This window comes from Hypanus sabinus, chromosome 9 (genome assembly GCF_030144855.1).
Source record: "Hypanus sabinus isolate sHypSab1 chromosome 9, sHypSab1.hap1, whole genome shotgun sequence".
Lineage (NCBI taxonomy): Eukaryota > Metazoa > Chordata > Chondrichthyes > Myliobatiformes > Dasyatidae > Hypanus > Hypanus sabinus.
Genome location: NC_082714.1, coordinates 167,068,498 through 167,086,629, shown reverse-complemented (window position 1 = coordinate 167,086,629; position 18,132 = coordinate 167,068,498). Strand labels below are relative to the sequence as shown.

The window sequence follows — 18,132 nt, the reverse complement described above, 5'->3', positions numbered from 1 at the left end:
AAAGTCTAAAAGTAGATAAGTCACCTGGACCAGATGGTGTACACCCCAGAAATCTGAAAGAGATGGCTGAAGAGATTGTGGAGGCATTATTAATGATCTTTCAAGAATCACTGGATTCTGGAATGGTTCCAGAAGACTGGAAAATCACAAATGTCATTCCACTCTTCAAGAAGGGAGAGAGGCAAAAGAAACTGTAGACCAGTTAGTCTGACCTCAGTGGTTGGGAAGATGTTGGAGTTGATTAGTACGGGGGAGGTCTCAGGGTACTTGGAGGATAGGCCACAGTCAGCACGGTCTCCTCAAGGGAAAATCTTGCCTGACAAATCTGTTGGAATTCCTTGAAGAAATAATAAGCAGGACAGACTAAGAAGAATTGTTGATGTTGCATACTTGATTTTCAGAAGGCCAAGGTGCCACGAGGTTGCTTTACAATCTACGTACCCTTGGCATTAAAGGAAAGATTCCTGAATCAATAAAGCAGTGGCTGATTGGTAGAAGGCAAAGAGTGGGAATAAAGGGAGCCATTTTTGGTGGCTGCCAGTGACAGTTGGTGTTCCACAAGGGTCTGTGTTGGGACCGAATCTTTTTACGTTACAGTGCCTATAAAAAGTATTCACCTCCCCCCCACCCCCGGAAGTTTTCATGTTTTACAGCACTGAATCACAGTGGATTTAATTTGGCTTTTTTGATCAACAGAAAAAGACTCGTGTTGAAGTGAAAACAGATCTTTACAAAGTGACCTAAATAAATTACAAACATAAAACACAAAATTATTGATTGCATAAGTATTCACCCCCCTTCAAGTCAGTATCTGGCAGATATATACCTTTGGCAGGAATTACAGCCTTGAGTCTGTGTGGATAGGTCTCTATCAGCTTTGCACATCTGGACACTGCAATTTTCCTCATTCTTTACAAAACAGCTCAAGCTCTGTCAGGTTGCATAAGGATCATGGGTTAACAGCCCTTTTCAAGTCTAGCTACAAATTCTCAATTGGATTGAGGTCTGGACTCTGACTTGGCCACTCCAGGACATTAACTTTGTTGTTTTTTTAAGCCACTCCTGTGTAGCTTTGGCTTTAAGCTTGGGGATCATTGTCTTGCTGGAAAACACATCTTCTCCCAAGTCACAGCTCTCTTGCAGACTGCATCAGGTTTTCCTGCAATATTTCCCTGTATTTTGCTGCATTCATTTTACCCACTACCTTCACATGTCTTCCAGGACCTGCTGCAGTGAAGCACCCTACAGTATGATGCAGCCACCAAAATGCTTCATGACAGAGATGGTGTGTTTTTGATGATGTGTGGTGTTTGGCTTATGCCAAACAGTGTTTAGTCTGATGGCCAAAAGCTCATTTTGGCTTCATCAGAACATAGAACCTTCTTTCAGCTGAATTCATGTCTCCCACATGCCTTCTGGCAAACTAGCTGACATTTCATGTGAGGTTCTTCCCCCCCACCCCCCCCACCCCCAACAGTGGACTTCTCTTTGCCACTCCCCCGTAAAGCTGTCACTGGTGAAGCACCTGGGTAAAAGTTGTATGCCCAGTCCCTTCCATTTCAGCTACTGAAGTTTGTAACTCCTCCAAAGTTATCATAGGTCTCTTGCTGGCCTGCCTCACTAGTCCCCTTTTTGCATAGTGTTATGTAGCCCTAGGGTTCATATTTTCTGTGGACAATCACTTTAAAATGTCAGGAGAATGAGACTGGCTTTTGGACACTGTTTGAGCTGCATTAAGAGAGAAGGAGGCGTCCAATGCAATGGAGAGAGACAGAAACTGCTCGAAAGATTGATGTTATGGTTTCTCTGAAAGTTGTTTATCTTTCCACAAAGACACTTGCCTGCTTGTTAAAGTTCCTGCAGAGAGAGGAGGGCGGAGCAGGTTGATGGACAGCTGGTGTCCAACATGTGGAGATAAAAAACAGGTCCGCTGATACAGAGACACACGGTTTTGGAGACGAGATGAGCTTGTTGTATCCACAGAAAGGTGGGGGTTTTGGAGGATCGATTCGAGGAAATCAATCAGCGGCTCTCGCACTGCAAAAAGGGTGTGATGGTGGGGAGTTATTTGTGTGTCCACCCTTGCCTGGGTGATAATTCCACCACTGAAGAACGGTCATACATGTTGTGGTCACATTCGTTGACTTTAAAGGAAGAGGGGAGAGGAAGGTTTTAAACAGAAGAAACCTAGTGACAAAGAGGTCACTGTTTGGAGTGTGGAATGAGCTGCCAGTTGAAGTGGTGAATGCAGGCTCACTTTTAACATTTAAGAAAAACTTGGACAGGTACATGGATGAGAGGTTTATGGGGGGGATATAGTCTAAGTGCAGGTCAGTGGGACTAGGCAGAAAAATGGTTTGGCACAGCCAAGAAGGGCCAAAAGGCCTGTTTCTGTGCTGAAATGTTCTATGGTTCTATACCTTATGGTCTTATAACGCCTCTATCTGAGCACAGCTGTGACGTTTCCCCTAACTAGTAATCCTTGCCACTCTTGTGACATCTAATACAACTCAACCCCAGGATATTGAGCTGCCAATCCTGCCATTCCTCCAACCAAGTCTCACTAATGGCTGCAATATCATAATTCCAGGTGTTAATCCATTCTGATCTCTCTGATTGGGCATTGTTCGAAGCTCCAAACTGCTGCAAGTCACTGCCTTTTCTATTCAGTTGGTGAACCTGAGTGAACTATGTCTTCTCAAACATCCAGTCTCTCCAATTGGGCACTGTGCAAAGCAGTACATATCATGTGCACATAAAAATAATGTATAACATTGTGTGTGTGTGTGTGTGTATGTATATATATACACACACACACACATATATATGAATTATGTATCTTGTGGTTACCTATGTCAAGGCAAATGGGGATGAGATTAGGATTGATGCTCTGACAAGCGGGCATAAAAAGGAGCAGAGGGAATTGCCCACAAGATGCTAACATCAAATGAACTTTCTCATCTATATTTCTTAAGGGCTCAACCTTTGGACTTGCCTTGTAGAAGTAAAAAGGGCTAAGGTTCAGGATGTCAATAATCCATGGAAAGGTGCGCTGGGAATTGTAGGAGGACAGGATGATCTCAAGACAGCATGCCATCAGCGACGAATGGAAAATATCTTGCTCCAGTAAAACCTGGAAGATTTAAAATAAACTGTTAGTCTGAATAGAATGTACAGCATGGAGTCATGCTGAGGTTAACAGGTTCTTGATTAGTCAATGTCAAAGGTTATGGAGAAAAGGCAGGGGAATCGGGTTGAAAAGGATAATAAAACAGACATGATGGAAGGATGGAGCAGACACAATGGACTGAATGGCCGATTTGTGCTCCTGTGCCTTATGCTTCATGATATGCAAAACTGTCAGTTACTCACTGTCATGTCTTTCCCAGGGTTGCGTCGACTTTCCTGCACCATCACTGTCTCCAGAATCTTCCAGTACAAGATTTCAGCAAGCCGTAACCGTTTGATGGCAAAATCTGCTTCAAACAATCCCGATAAAAAGGAGGATTCCCATAAGTTCATAGCATTTTTTTGAAGGCAATGTCAGACAGTTATATCGGGATAGTACAGTAGAGGTAAACTACTTTTAATAATCACATGCTAAACAATAACTGGTCAGAAACCAACTGGTTTGAAAACAGAAACAAGGATTACATGGGATAAAAAGAGAAACGGTTTCTAGCTGGATGGTGATGTAGGTTGGATTCATTGCCTGGTAGAGTTTTTGCCTCCACCAATCACACTATAATAGCATTTGGACATGTAGAACAGAGTCATTGCCAGATTAGGCTTGGGATTGAAACCTGGTAGGCAAGATGGGGCAAATCGCCTCGTGTTGTTAATTTTCTAGGTTTCTAGTTGAGAGCTGTCTACAGAAATATTAGGTCAGTAGGTGAGGGCAAATCTAGAGACACGCAGACAGACAGACACAGAGTATTCCCAGTATTTTCTATTTCAAATGACAACACATTTTTGACTAGCACAAACAGGTCAAATGGCATCCTGTTGGAAGGTTTTTATGATTCTAGGATAATATTTAAAAGCAGCACCCCCACAGTATACAAATTGCTTAGTGCCAATAAACTAGTCTCCTTTACTCTTTGATCGAAAAGGGCACAAAATTTCTCTCATTTCACCTGTCCCATAGTAGCGTAGTGTCAGCGTGACTTTATTACAGCTTGGGGCATCTGAGCTCAGTTTAACCCTGTAAGAAAGTTTGTATACACTGATCACTACATTAATTGTTCTGTGATTAGGCTAGGCTTAAATAGGTGGCTTGCTGGGCTGGAAGGACCTGTCCATGCTGCATCTCTAAACTAAAAAAAGATATCCTGTCTCAACCCGATTACTCAACCACTGGAAAGAAACCATGGCTCAATGTGAAGTGAGGGATTAAGTGTACTGCAGTTGAATGACCACTACACTATCAATGGCACATGGACAGTACGTAAACCAACATAGGAGGTATTCAGGCAGCTCTGGGTGGTGGGGGGGGGGGGTGGGGGGAGAGAGAACAGGTAACTGTTTCACATCAGCAGATTTCTAAATGTTTCACCCTCCACAAATGCTGTCCACATGCTCTAGCACTGTCCGTTTTCAGATTTTCAACAGCTGTTTCCCAACACCGGTACTTTGGGAGAATATGAAAGCTTACAGTCTCATTGAGTTTCTCACCTATATGAGAACCAGCCTGGTTTTCCGTAGATTGAGAGTAATGTTGGCAGAAGATGTCACCGATCTCCTTCACTCGGGCTGATATTGCTTCAATTGGGTTCCGTGAACAAGAGCTGAAATCAGTACATGAAGTTTTATAATTATTCAAAACTTGTACAATTGTCACATTTTACCTGATTTACCCTACAGGAGCGGAACCTGTATGGTCTTCTCCTGTTGTAACTCATCCACTTCAAGGTTCGATGAGTTGTGTGTTCAGAAATGCTCTTCTGCATTCCATTGTTATAACATGTGGTTACTTGAGTTACTGTCACCTTCCTGTCAGCTTAAACTGCTGGCTATTCTCTTTTGACCTTTCTCATTAACAAAGCTTTTGAGCCACAAAACTGCACTCACTTGGATTTTTTTTTTTTGCTTTTCACACCATTCTCTGCAAGTCCTGGAGACTTGTGTATGAAAATCCCAGGAGATCAGAGGTTCTGAGATATTCAAACCACCCTGTCTAGCACCAATCATTCCATGGCCAAAGTCACTTAGATCACATTTCTTCCCCATTCTGATGTTTGGTCTGAACAATAAATGAACCTCTTGCCCATGTCTGCATTCTTTTATACATTAAGTTGCAGGGGTACAGGTGTACCTAATAAAGTGGCTACTGAACACAAGTAGGTGAAAGAAGTGCAGGCTTTTTCTCCCAGGGCTGAAATGGTTGCCACAAGAGGACACAGGTTTAAGGTGCTGGGGAGTAGGTACAGAGATGTCAGGGATAAGTTTTTTTTACTCAGAGAGTGGTGAGTGCATGGAATGGGTTGCTGACAACAGTGGTGGAGGCAGATAGGATAGGGTCTTTTAAGAGACTTTTGGATAGGTACATGGAGCTTAGAAAAATAGAAGGGCCTACATTGTGCTGTAGGTTTTCCATGCTTTCTATGATTGTTAATTGGGACACATCGGGACAAATACATTTTGCCCCAATTAGCCGAAGTTTCATGGAACTAGTTAAAGAGGTACAAAATAAAAAGACAAGCTACTCTTTAACTGAGTAACAATTTGTGTATTTAAATGATATAGAATAAATTAGAACACTACTAAAACTACTACTATAACTATGTATTAGTTCCCAAGTTATCAACTGAGGAATTGATCTAGTGTACACTGCCGTGTTCTTTAATTTACTGAAAATGAACAAAATCAATGCAGACACCTAGTGCAGATAGTTGTTTGCCTTCAGGCAGTGCATTTGAAAATTGCTAGCACCAAATCTTCATTTTAATTGTAACGTTCATTTGATTGTTGATAACATCAAATTCTTTGTAGTTCCTAACTTGAAGTAGTGAAATTGTTTCATTTTCATTCCGGATGTTTCAGGCATCTTGAAGCTTGAGTAATTGAAACCACAAAGAGCAAAAGAGTTCTGAATTACCTTATTGTTTATTACTTGCCAACTATCAATAACAAGAATCCTTGCTTTTTGAGCACCATCACCCAACTGACACTATTTAAAAACTGTTCACTCTGAAGGCCAATTTATACTTCTGCGTTGAATCTACGCCATAGGTAACAGCATAGCTGCGTACCCTACACTGTAGCTTAACGCGCACCTCCCAAAAAATGCAAATACATGTCGTGGCGACGCAGACCACAACAATCGTGATTTGTCCGCTTGACAGCATTGCCATTTCTGGTTGCTTCTTCTTCTCTGCCATTTTCGAATTGAGAGACAAGAGAGAAGAAGAACGTGAGTTGGAAAATGGACTAAAATCGAGAAGTGGTTAATTGAGGAAGTCCGAAAATACGTACATACGAACACGAAGAAACACACAGTGGCACAGAAACCCCACCGCCAACTAGTGTTTTGGTGGTGAATCACAGAGCGATGTAGACACACCAATGCACAAGTATAAATGCTCACAACGGCGTATGCCACTTGCGTAGGCTATGGCATAGAGCCTACACAGAAGTATAAACTAGCCTTAAGCATGGTTTATTGCCTAACCGCCACACATGTGCATGTGATTTTCACAAGATGCAAAAAGTTCAGCCTGACCCAATTAAGCAGCATAGTGTCTCAAATAATGTGATGGAAGATGCTGGAGGCTGGTCCTGACTTACAATGGACTGCAGGTGAGATCTTCATTGGAACCTCTGCAGTTTGCCTACCAACCTCATGTGGGCATTATCTACCTGTTGCAGAAAGCTCACTCCCCCTGGATGATGCTGTGGGAGTCACATTTGTTTGATTTCTCCAGTGCCTTCAATACAATCCAGCCACCTCTGAGTGAGAAGCTGCAAAGGATGGGTGTAGACAAATCCACTATCTCCTGTATTACTGACTACCAGACAGATAGACACCAGTTTATATGGCTGGGTTGTTCGCTGTCTGAGATTGTGGTGAGTGGCATTGGAGTGCCACAAAGGACTGTCCTGTCTCCATTTCTGTTCACATTGTACACCTCAGGCTTTCAGTAGAAATCTGAGTCTTGTCACCTGCAGAAGTTCTCTGATGACTCTGTGGTGGTTGGGTGCATCAGCCATGGACAGGGATCAAAGTACAGAGTATTTGTGGACAAGTTTGTGGAGTGCTGCAGGAGGAATCACCTCCTCCTAAGTGTGGCCAAAACCAGGGAGATTGATTTTAAGAGGAAGAGGACTGTGACAAGTTCTGTATACATTCTGGGAGAAGTTGTGGTGGTGAAGTACACATATTTGTGCGTTCACCTCGACAACAGACTTAACTGGAAAACCAATACCAAGGTTGATTACAAAAAGGGGATGAGCAGCCTCTATTTTCTAAGGAAGCTGAGATCCTTCAATGTGTGCAGTAGGATATCGGAGCTCTTTTACCAATCTGTTGTAGCGAGTGCAGTCTTCTTTGCGGCTTTATGTTGGCGGAGAAGCATCGGTGCTGGTGATGCAAAAAGACTAAATAAACATCAAAAGGCTGGATCCATCTGCGGCTACAACCCAGACTCTTTTGAGTTACTGGTGGAGAGGAGGTCACTAAACAAACAGTTACCCATCATGGACAATCAGACACATCCTCTCCAACAAATAAGCAGCAGAGCACCCTTTTGAACTGATTCATTCAGTTCTGCTGTTACAAGATTCATTACAGAAATTTCCTACCAAATGCAATAAGAACATACAACAGTTCACCTCTGTGCAACACAAGAACATACATCACAGAAGAATAGTCTGTTTTATTATTTCGTACATCATTATTGCACATTGGTAAATTGTGTACATTATTCTGTACTTTAATATTAGTTAACATTATATTCATTATTGCTAAGTGTACTTTGTTGCAGCTGCAACAAAATAGTTTCCCACTTGGGATCAATAAAGTACTTACTATAATAAACAAAGGGAATTCTGGCTACGTCTGCAATTAGTTTTTGTTCTTTAAGAGTTGTCCCAAATAAGCCGCTGTCCCAATGAACTGATGGCCCAATATACTAGAATCCACTGTATTTGCGATAGCAAGATCTGTCAGCCAATTCCCTTCCAACTTAAGTTAAGTTCTTTACGCGTTTAAAATCTCTACTTGTATGGGTGACAAAGAGAATACTTCTAACAGTAAGTATGACTTACAAAATTCCACTCTGCCCTCAATTTGCCTTTGTTTCCATTTCTATCTCTACAGTTGCTACCTGGCCTTGTGAAAACTTCCATTTTATTGCAGTCTTTCAAGAACTAGAACAAGGGGTTTCGATGGGGTGGAGGTGTTAGTTGTGTTCAGGGAGGTTTCCTGACACAATATGTAGATAAGCCTCCAAGAGGAGAGGTTGTACTTGATCTGGGAAATGAACCTGGTCAGGTGTCAGGTCTCTCAGTGGGATAGTGATCACAACTCTATCTCCTTTACCATAGTATTGGACAGAGACAGAAACAGACAAGTGAGGAAAGCGTTTAATTGGAGTAAGGGAAAATATGAAGCTATCAGACAGGAACTTGGAAGCATAAATGTCTCAGGGAAATGTACAGCAGGAATGTGGCAATTCAGGAGATAATTGCCTGACGTTCTGCATAGGTATGTTCCAATGAAACATGGAAAGGATGGCAAGATACAGGAACTGTGGTATACAAAGACTGTTGAAAATCTGGTCAAGAAGAAAAGCTTACAAAAGGTTCAAAAAAACTAGGTAATGATAGATATCTAGAAGATTATAAGGCTAGCAGGAAGGAGCTTAAGAATGAAATTAGCAGAGCTAGAAGGGGCCATGAGGCCTTGGTGGACAGGATTAAGGAAAACCCCAAGGCATTCTACAAGTATGTTAAGAGCAAGAGATAAGATGTGAGAGAATAGGACCAATCAAGAGTGACAGTGGAAAAGTGTGTATAGAACCTGAGGAAATAGCAGAAGTACTTAATAAATACTTCATTATTCTTCAGTATTTATTCAATATTCACTACGGAAAAGGACCTTAGCGAAAATAGGAATGACTTACAGTGGACTGAAAAGTTTGAGCATATACACATAAGCTTTTGGAAAGCATCAAGTTGAATAAGTCACCCGGACCAGATGAGATGTACCCCAGACTACTGTAGGTGGTGAGTGAGGTGATTGCTGAGCCTCTGGCGATGATCTTTGCATCATCAATGGGGACAGGAGAGGTTCCGGAGGATTGGAGGGTTATGAATGTTGTTCCTTTATTCAAGAAAGGGTGCAGAGATAGCCCAGGAAATTATAGAGCAGTGAGTCTTACTTCAGTGGTAAGTTGATGGAGAAGATCCTGAGGGGCAGGATTTATGAACGATTGGAGAGGCATGATATGATTAGGAATAGTCAGCATGGCTTTGTCAAAGGCAGGTCGTGCCTTACGAGCCTGACCGAATTTTTTGAGGATGTGACTAAACACATTGATAAAGGAAGAGTAGTAGATGTAGTGTATATGGATTTCAGCAAGGCATTCGATAAGGAACTCCACTGAGAACGTGAAGAGGCATGGCATCCAAGGGGACCTTGCTTTGTGTATCCAGAACTGGCTTCTGGATACCCACAGAGGGTAAAGAGTAGTTGTAGATGAATCATATTCAGCATGGAAGTTGGTGACCAGTGGCATGCCTCAGGGATCTGTTCTGGGACCTCTACTCTTCGTGATTTTTATAAATGACCTGGATGAGTAAGTGGAGGGATAAGTTAGTAAATTTGCTGATGACACAAAGGTTGCGGGTGTTGTGGAAAGTGTGGAGGGCTGTCAGAGGTTACAGTGCGACATCGAAAAGATGCAAAATCAGGCTGAGAAGTGGCAGCTGGAGTTCAACCCAGATAAGTTTGAGGTGGTTCATTTTGGTAGGTCAAATATGATGGCAGAATATAGTATTAAATGTTAAGACTCTTGGCAGTGTGGAGGATCAGAGGGATCTTGGGGTCCAAGTCCAAAGGATGCTCAAAGCAGCTGTGCAGGTTGACTGTGTGGTTAAGGCGGCACACAGTGCATTGGCCTTCATCACCCTGTGGGATTGAGTTTAGGAGCCGAGAAGTAATGTTGCAGCTATATAGGATCCTGGCCCTGGTCAGACCCCACTTGGATGACTGTGCTCAGTTCTGGTCACCTCACTACAGGAAGGACGTGGAAACTATAGAAAGGGTGCAGAGCGGATTTACAAGGATGTTGCCTGAATTGGGGAGAATGCCCTATGAGAAAAGGTTGAGTGAACTTGGCCTTTTCTTCTCGGAGCGACAGAGGATGAGAGGTGACCTGATAGAGGTGCATTAGATGATGAGAAGCATTGATCATGTGGATAGTCAGAGGCTTTTCCCCAGGGCTGAAATGGCTAACACGAGAGGGCACAGTTTTAAGGTGCTTGGACGTAGGTACAGAGGGGATGTCGGCGGTAAGCCTTTTATGCAAGGAGCGGCGAGTGAGTGGAATGGGCTGCCGGCAACAGTGGTGGAGGCGGAAACGATAGGGTCTTTTAAGAGACTCCTGGATAGGTACATGGAACTGGACCCTACGTAATTTCTAAAATAAGTACCTATTTGGCACAAGATTGTGAGCCGAAGGGTCTGTATTCTGCTGTAGGTTTTCTATTTTTCTATAAATATGTGGCTGCAAAGCTGGTGTGGTAGGGCAGGGCTTCAGGCTCTTGATCATCATGATCTCTTCTGGGGGAGGTATGACCTGTACAAAAGGGACAGATTTCACCTGAACCAGAAGGGGACCAATATTCTTGCAGGCAGGTTTGTTAGAGTTGTTGGGGAGGGTTTAAACTAATTTGGCAGGGGGATGAGAACCAGAATGAAGGGACTCAGGATAGGATGGATGGTAAAGGAGCAAAGATAGCGTACAGTCAGACTGTCAAGATGGACAGGCAGATGATAGAACAAAATTGCAGACGGCAGAGTGAGTATCAGCACATTTGGATGCAGAATAAAAAAGGGTAACAAATACATTATTTAAAGTGTTATATCTCACGCACAGAGTACAAGAAATAAGGTGGATGATCTTGTTGCACTATTACAGTGTGTCAGGTATGATGTGGTCATCAATGAATCATGGCTGAAGTAAGGTAGGCAGACGGGGTGGCTTGGCTCTACTAGCAAAGAACAGCATCAAATCAGTAGAAAGATGTGACATAAGTTCGGAAGATGTTTAATTCTTGTGGGCGAGTTAAGAAACTGCAAGGCCTCCCAAAAGTAGCTGGGATGTGGACAACAGGAAATAGAAAAAGTATGTCAAAAGGATAATGTTATGACAGTCATGAGAGATTTTAACATGCAGGTCGATTAGGAAAATCAGAAACTGGTAATGGACCTCAGGATAATGAGTTTGTTGAATCCCTACAAAATGCCTTTTAGAGCAGTTAGTCATTGAGCCTACTAAGGATCAGCTATACTGGATTGGATGTTATGTAATGAACAGGATACGATTAAGGAGCTTAAGGTGAAAGCAGCAGAAAGGAAATAATAGACCATCAGCCTGACCTTAGTGGTTGGGAAGATGTTGGGAGTTAAGAAGTACTGGTGACAAGATGGGAGAAAGCCAGTACGGTTTTCTAAAGGGAAAATCTTGCCTGACGAACCTGCTGGAATTCTTTGAGATTACAAGTAGGAGAGATAAAGGGGATGCAGTGGATGTTGTATATTTGGACTCTCAGAGGCCTCTGAGAGTAGGTGCCACATATGAGGCTGCCTACCAAGTTAAGAGCTCATGGTATTACAGGAAAGTTATTGCATGGTTAGATCAATGGCTGATTGGTAGGAGGCAGTGAGTGGGAATAAAAGCATCCTTTTCTGGTTGGCTGCCAGTGACTAAAAGGTGCTCTGCAGGCATTGGTGTTGGGACTGCTTTTTATGCTGATATCAATGATTTAGATGATGGAATAGATAGCTTTGTGGCCAAGTTTGCAAATGATACAAAGATTGGTGGAAGGGCAGGTGGTGTTGAGGAAACAGGTAGGATGCAGAAGGACTTAGACAGATTAGGAGAATGGGCAAGAAAGTGGCAAATGAAATACAATGCTGGAAAATGCACGGTCATGCACTTTGGTAGGAGAAATAAACGTGCAGACCATTTTCTAAATGGGGAACAAATCCAAAAATCTGAGATGCAAAGGGACTTGGGTGTCCTTGTGCAGAACACCCTAAAGGTTAACTTGCTGGTAGAGATGGTGGTGAGGAAGGCAAATGTAATGTTAGCATTTGTAATGGCCCCTCTGCAATGTTTCACTGCTAATGTAATGGTTTCTCTGTAGCAACAATGCTTGGGTTATGACTAGAGATAATGGGGCTTTGGAATGTATGCTATCCAATAGGAGAAATGTTGTTCTTTCTTGCGAGTCTGGAAGACAGATTTTCTTGGTCTTTTGTTGGCAAGAGGAGGAGGAGGAAGAAGCATGTGGAGAGAGCTGGTACACCACTGTACGGAGTGGACTGCGAGCGAAGGTCGAAAGTGCGGTGATGCTCAGAAGGTCAATGGTTGATGCATAACTGTATTAGTGAGCTCCAACGTGCACTTTGACTTTTTCCTTAAAATGGGCCATTTTATTTTTTGAGTTCTTTACTAACCCTCTATCTAGATTAAGATTTATAAAGTTCAATCATTTAATTACATATGGTGTACCGTTGGATATAATGTGGTGCGGACTTGTAACCAGACAACACATCACGCAGCATCCACACAAACGAGATTTCTCAGTTTGGCAGGGCCAGAAGATGTTTTCCCCTAGACCGGGGGTCGGCAACCTGCGGCTCCCGAGCCATTTGTGGCTCTTTCACCTCTGTGCTGCGGCTCCCTGTGGCTTTGGGAAATAATTGGTCAGTATTTAATTAAAATGTATTTTATGTTAGTTTGTTAGCTTTTGAAATGTAATTCTAAATTTGAAGATTATGGTGATCTTGTACAATCTAAGTGTGGCGACACATTTCCTGGCACATCCGAAACGGCTCACAATTAGCCAGCATTCCGGCTAAGGGAGATAGCCTACGGGGGTTTGTGAGTACGCGTCTTTTGCAGCATCTGCGTCCATGGGGGCTGGGTTGAGGGAGGCTTAAAAGCAAGGCTGTTTAGTTCGAATAAAGTTATTCGACTGCAGTTTACTGACTGCGTGAGCACACCGCTACAACGTGTTTTTATCGCTATTAATATACGTCACCACTGCCAATACCTGACACCCGCCAGTGCGCGATTTCTTTAATTTTTCGATCCAAGGTAAGCCAACTATGGAGAATTCTAAAAAAAGAAAAGTGACTGAAGAAAACAGAACGTTTAATGATACGTGGACAGATTCATTTGCTTTCACTGTTGACGAGACTGGTTTACCGGTATGCTTAATATGCAATGAGAAACTAGCAAACAACAAAAAGTCAAATGTCGCAAGGCATTTCCAGAATAAACACGCAGCCTTTGCTCAAAAATATCCGGATGGAGATGAGAGAAAAAAAGCCGTTTCGGAACTGATGCGGAAGGTTGATCTGAGCAAAAATCATTTCCAGAAATGGATGAAGTCTGGAAAATCAACGACATACGCCAGTTATATTGACGCTCAGGAAATAGTCAGGCACGGGAAGCAGTTTACAGATGGTGAATATATAAAAGAATCTTTCATTAAGATTTCAGAACATCTATTCACGGACTTTAAAAACAAGAGTGAAATTGTGCAGAAAATCAGGGATATGCCCCTCTCTGCAAAGACTGTCAAAGACAGAACCATAAAAATGGCAGAAGACATCACAAGACAGCAAATTAAAGACATCAATTCAGCTGTGGCCTACTCGATTGCCTGTGACGAGTCTAAAGACAAAGGTGATATTGAACAAATAGCGTTGTTCTGCCGGTATGTAAACTCTGCCGGGCCACAGGAAGAACTGATTGAGTTGATACCTCTAAAAGACCAAACACGGGGGGAGGACATCTGTGAGGCTGTCTTGAATTGTTTAAGAGCCAAAGGAATAAAGACCACCCATCTGGTGTCAGTAGCTACTGATGGGGCACCTGCTGCACAACAAAGTCCAGTGGCTGTCCAAAGGGGAGGTGCTGAAACGCTTTGTCGCGTGTCTGGAAGAAGTGAAAACTTTCCTGGGCAGCAAAGGGCTCAACTTTCCTGAGCTGGAACAGCCAGAGTGGCTGGAAAAGCTACACTTCATGGTAGACATGACAGCGCACCTGAACACGCTGAACACAGCTCTTCAACGGGGTAAGGACGTACAGCCCTGCACATGTTGGAGGATGTTTTGGCATTCGAGCGCAAGTTGACGTTGCTTGCCAGAGATTTACAGAAAGGCACATTGTCTCACTTCCCCAATTTGAGAGAGTTCAAACAAGGTCACGACATGATAAATTCGGAGTATTTACATTCTGCAATCATCGCAATGCAAACATCGTTTGGGAAACGCTTCTGTGAGTTCAGAGAGGAAAAAAACACATTATCCTTCCCGGTCACTCCCCTAAGCATCGATCCATCCCTACTAAATATGACTGCATTGTCAGGTGTGAGTCAACCTGAACAAGTATGATAAATATTTTAATTGCCTATTATTTTACGTATATTCATATGTTTTCATTGTTCAGTGAAATAGTCCTTTTATTTTTCAGGTTGACAGCTGGCTGACGTTATTTTTGGTTTGCTGCTGGCGGCAAATTTAAGTTTGGCGTTTTTCATAAATACAAGAAGGACTCAAATAGACGTTGAGTATTTTACTTAAAAGTAACCTTCAACCCAACGTCTTTTTTTCGGAGTTCAAAATGTTTTTGTTGCATGCAGAAATGTAATTTCATTTTCTCTGCAGGAGTTCATCAATTTCATAAATGCAACACATTATAGTTTGTTTATACATAGCATAAAGGCAAAACAAAACGTTGTATGCAGTGTTATTTCATTTTAAATGTCAAGCAGGTTTTGCGGCTCCCAGTGTTTTCTTTTCTGTGGGAAACGGGTCCAAGTGGCTCTTTCAGTGGTAAAGGTTGCTGACCCCTGCCCTAGACGAACATGTGCTGGCTGAGCCTGAGGGTTACACATTCATTTCAAGAGGTCTTGAATACAAGAGCAGGGATGTGATGCTGAGGCTTTATAATGCACTGTGTGTGAGGTGTCATCTTGAGTATTGTGAACAGTTTTGGGCCTCTCATCTAAGAAAAGATGTGCTAGCATTAGAGAGGGTCCAGAGGCAGTTCACAAGGATGATTCCAGGATTGAAACTGTTAACATATGAGGAACGTTTGATGGTTCTGGGTCTGAACTCACTGGAATGTAGAAGGGGGGGGGGGGAAGGATCTCATTGAAACCCTTCTAATGTTGAAAGGTGTTGACAAGAGTAGATGTGGAAAGGATGTTTCCCATGGTGGGGGAGTCTAGGACAAGAGGACACAGCCTCAGGATAGAGGGATGTCCCTCTAAAACAGATGCAGAGAAATTTCTTTAGCCAAAGGGTTGTGAATTTGTGGAATTTGTTACCAGAGGCAGCTGTGGAGGCCAGGATATTGGGTGTATTAATGGCAGAGCTTGATAGATTCTTGATTGGATACAGCATCTAAGGTTACAGGGAGAAAGTTGGGGAATGGGGTTGTGGAGGGGAAAAAAAGAAACAGTCATGATTGAATGGTGGAGTTAACTCAATGGGCCATATGGCCTAATTCCGCTTCCATGTCTTCTGGTCTTATGCCCACACTGTACAACGCCAATCTTTAAATTTCAATGTCTCAGAGAAACCAAGGTTGGCAATAAATAAACACAAAAAATTCTGCAATTGCTAGAAATGCAGAGTAACACAAAAAAGTAGGAAGAACCTAGTAGGCCAGGCAGCATTTATTGAAAGGAATATAGAGTCGATGTTTTGACCCAAGACCTTTCATCATGACTGGAAATAAATGCTATCTTTGGAACACTACTGTTGAATAAACAAATAATTTAAAAATATATTTATTCCCACTTTCCATGCCTTTCACACCTTCCTACCCAGACCACAACAGGTACAGGCAAGAACAATCAATCTGCTTCCTTGGTCACTGCTTAAAACAGACTCCATGGGCCAGATGGCCTAATTCTGCTTCTTTATCTTATGGTCAGCACAATTCCATAGCTCTCCTCTAGAAGTACTAAACACTATAAGACAATGGCTAACAGCTAAGTCAGGAAAGAAAGGAAGGGGGTGGGGGGTGGGAAGAGACAGAGAGAGGCAGGGAGACATCTAAATGTGTTGTCTGTCAATGGCACAGCAACCAAATCTACTGCACTTCTCACTATGGGCAGGTGAAAAAAACCCAACATGCTTACTTGAATATTTGTAGCAGATGTTCACTAGGAGTATTCTTGAGTCCCATTACCATGGTTTGTAAACGGCTGACACTCTGCGTTGCTGAGGACACTGGTGTCACTACAGGCTCTTTCTCTTTCAAGTAACGTCTTCCCGTCAATGGTGTTGAAGGCGTCAAAGATCTTGTCTATGAGAACATTCAAGAGATTCCATTTATTTTGCTTCTTTCACCCAAAATATTCAAGGTGCAGGCCTCAGCAAAATGTTAGCAATTGCAGAGTGTATGTATATGAATCTTAACTGACACAAGGAATCAAGGGCTCAGTTTAGCATCTCATTCAAGAGTACTGCATTCCCTGGGATACATAATGAACACAGAGCCTTTGGATGAAGCTTCTATGACCACTTCCCAGTCTCAGAAATTCTAACTGTAAAGGACAGATTAATTGCCAGCCTACATCAATGGACAAACTATTCAGAAGATCCTCTGAGGGATTCTATTAATTGCCATTTACAAACCATGATTTGCCAAGGTCAGAAAGTATAGATTTGATATGGAAACACTATATCCAACTAAAAATAGAAGAATATATTCAGTAAATCAGTTAAGCACCTATTGAGAAGACAGGACAAAGATCAGAGCCCAGAGTAAGTTCAATGCTGGATCCAAGGTTACCCCAATGCTTGGAAGGAAAGGCAATAGTTGATGGCAATTTACTGACTGGAAAGTCTGCTTGTCATGGGGTTCCATGTGGTTCATACCAGACTACTTACTTTTTGTACCTCACTGAAAGATGAAGGAAATTGCAGGTAACTGAACAACTGCGTGTGTGAATGACAAGTAAACAAATTGTGGACCAGAAAGGTATGTATGGATTGGTCAAATGGGCAAATGGAATACATTTCGAAACACATGACACTAATTCCAAAAGGAATTAGTTTTGGACAGGTGTACAAGTAACTGGATGAACATCAGATGTGTCATGATACGAGGCTATGAAGCAACCTCAGTGGGAGGAGAATGATTTATTCTTGTTCTGCATGGTATAGATGCAACGGAACACCAACTTCTAGTTCACCGTACACTTATGATTCTGTAGAGCAGGGCATGGGCAGGAGCATTCCATAAAATCAAGATTATAAAGGGAGCAGAAAGAGCTGGTTAAACAACATAACAAGTACAGAAGCTATGGGCATGACAACTCATTTCTTATCAGTATGGTGCAAAGGATAATTGACTGCTAAGAAGGTAGGTATCTGAGTTACTTTTTCAAAGTGCTGTTGCAGGTTGCACTCAACTTGCATTCTTGCAGACAATTTGCCAACTGGAACATCTGCTGCAGCTTTATGAGGTGTCCCTATCTCCTCATCCGCATCTTCTCCCAGAAATATTCGTTCATCAAAATCACCCACTGTCAGAACATATTCTTCATATTCCTTGTTCACTGCCTTGCTATACAAAAGAACAATAGCAAAAAAATTATGCAGAGAAAATGGGCTCATTTTGAGTAACATGTCTTTCAATAAGATTCAGAATCATGTATGCCTTAGCAAGATCATAGCACGTACTTATGAGGTGCAATGTTCCTCAGTCTCTCTTTACCGTACAAATCAGATTCTGTTAGGTGGGGATCTTGGCTGGGCCAAAGAGCCTGTTTCAGTATGACTGATAACTCCATCACCCCCTCAGAAAGCAATCTGGAGTAACATCAACTTTGAGAGAAGGTATATTTTTAACTAAATTAAATCAAAAATTGCTGATA

At 42.3% G+C, this 18,132-nt stretch overlaps 1 protein-coding gene across 2 annotated transcripts in view; it reads right to left on the bottom strand.

Moving 5' to 3' along the window:
- rbl1 (retinoblastoma-like 1 (p107)) overlaps positions 1–18,132 on the bottom strand; it is a 114,641-nt gene that overhangs the window by 63,988 nt on the left and 32,521 nt on the right. For both annotated transcript variants that reach the window (XM_059981084.1, XM_059981085.1), the window contains exons 8-12: positions 17,636–17,822; positions 16,390–16,556; positions 4,675–4,787; positions 3,373–3,476; positions 2,996–3,133 (exon numbers count right to left, since the gene is read on the bottom strand). In XM_059981084.1, coding sequence (XP_059837067.1) covers positions 2,996–3,133; positions 3,373–3,476; positions 4,675–4,787; positions 16,390–16,556; positions 17,636–17,822 — 709 coding nt within the window. The remainder of the gene's footprint in view (positions 1–2,995; positions 3,134–3,372; positions 3,477–4,674; positions 4,788–16,389; positions 16,557–17,635; positions 17,823–18,132) is intronic.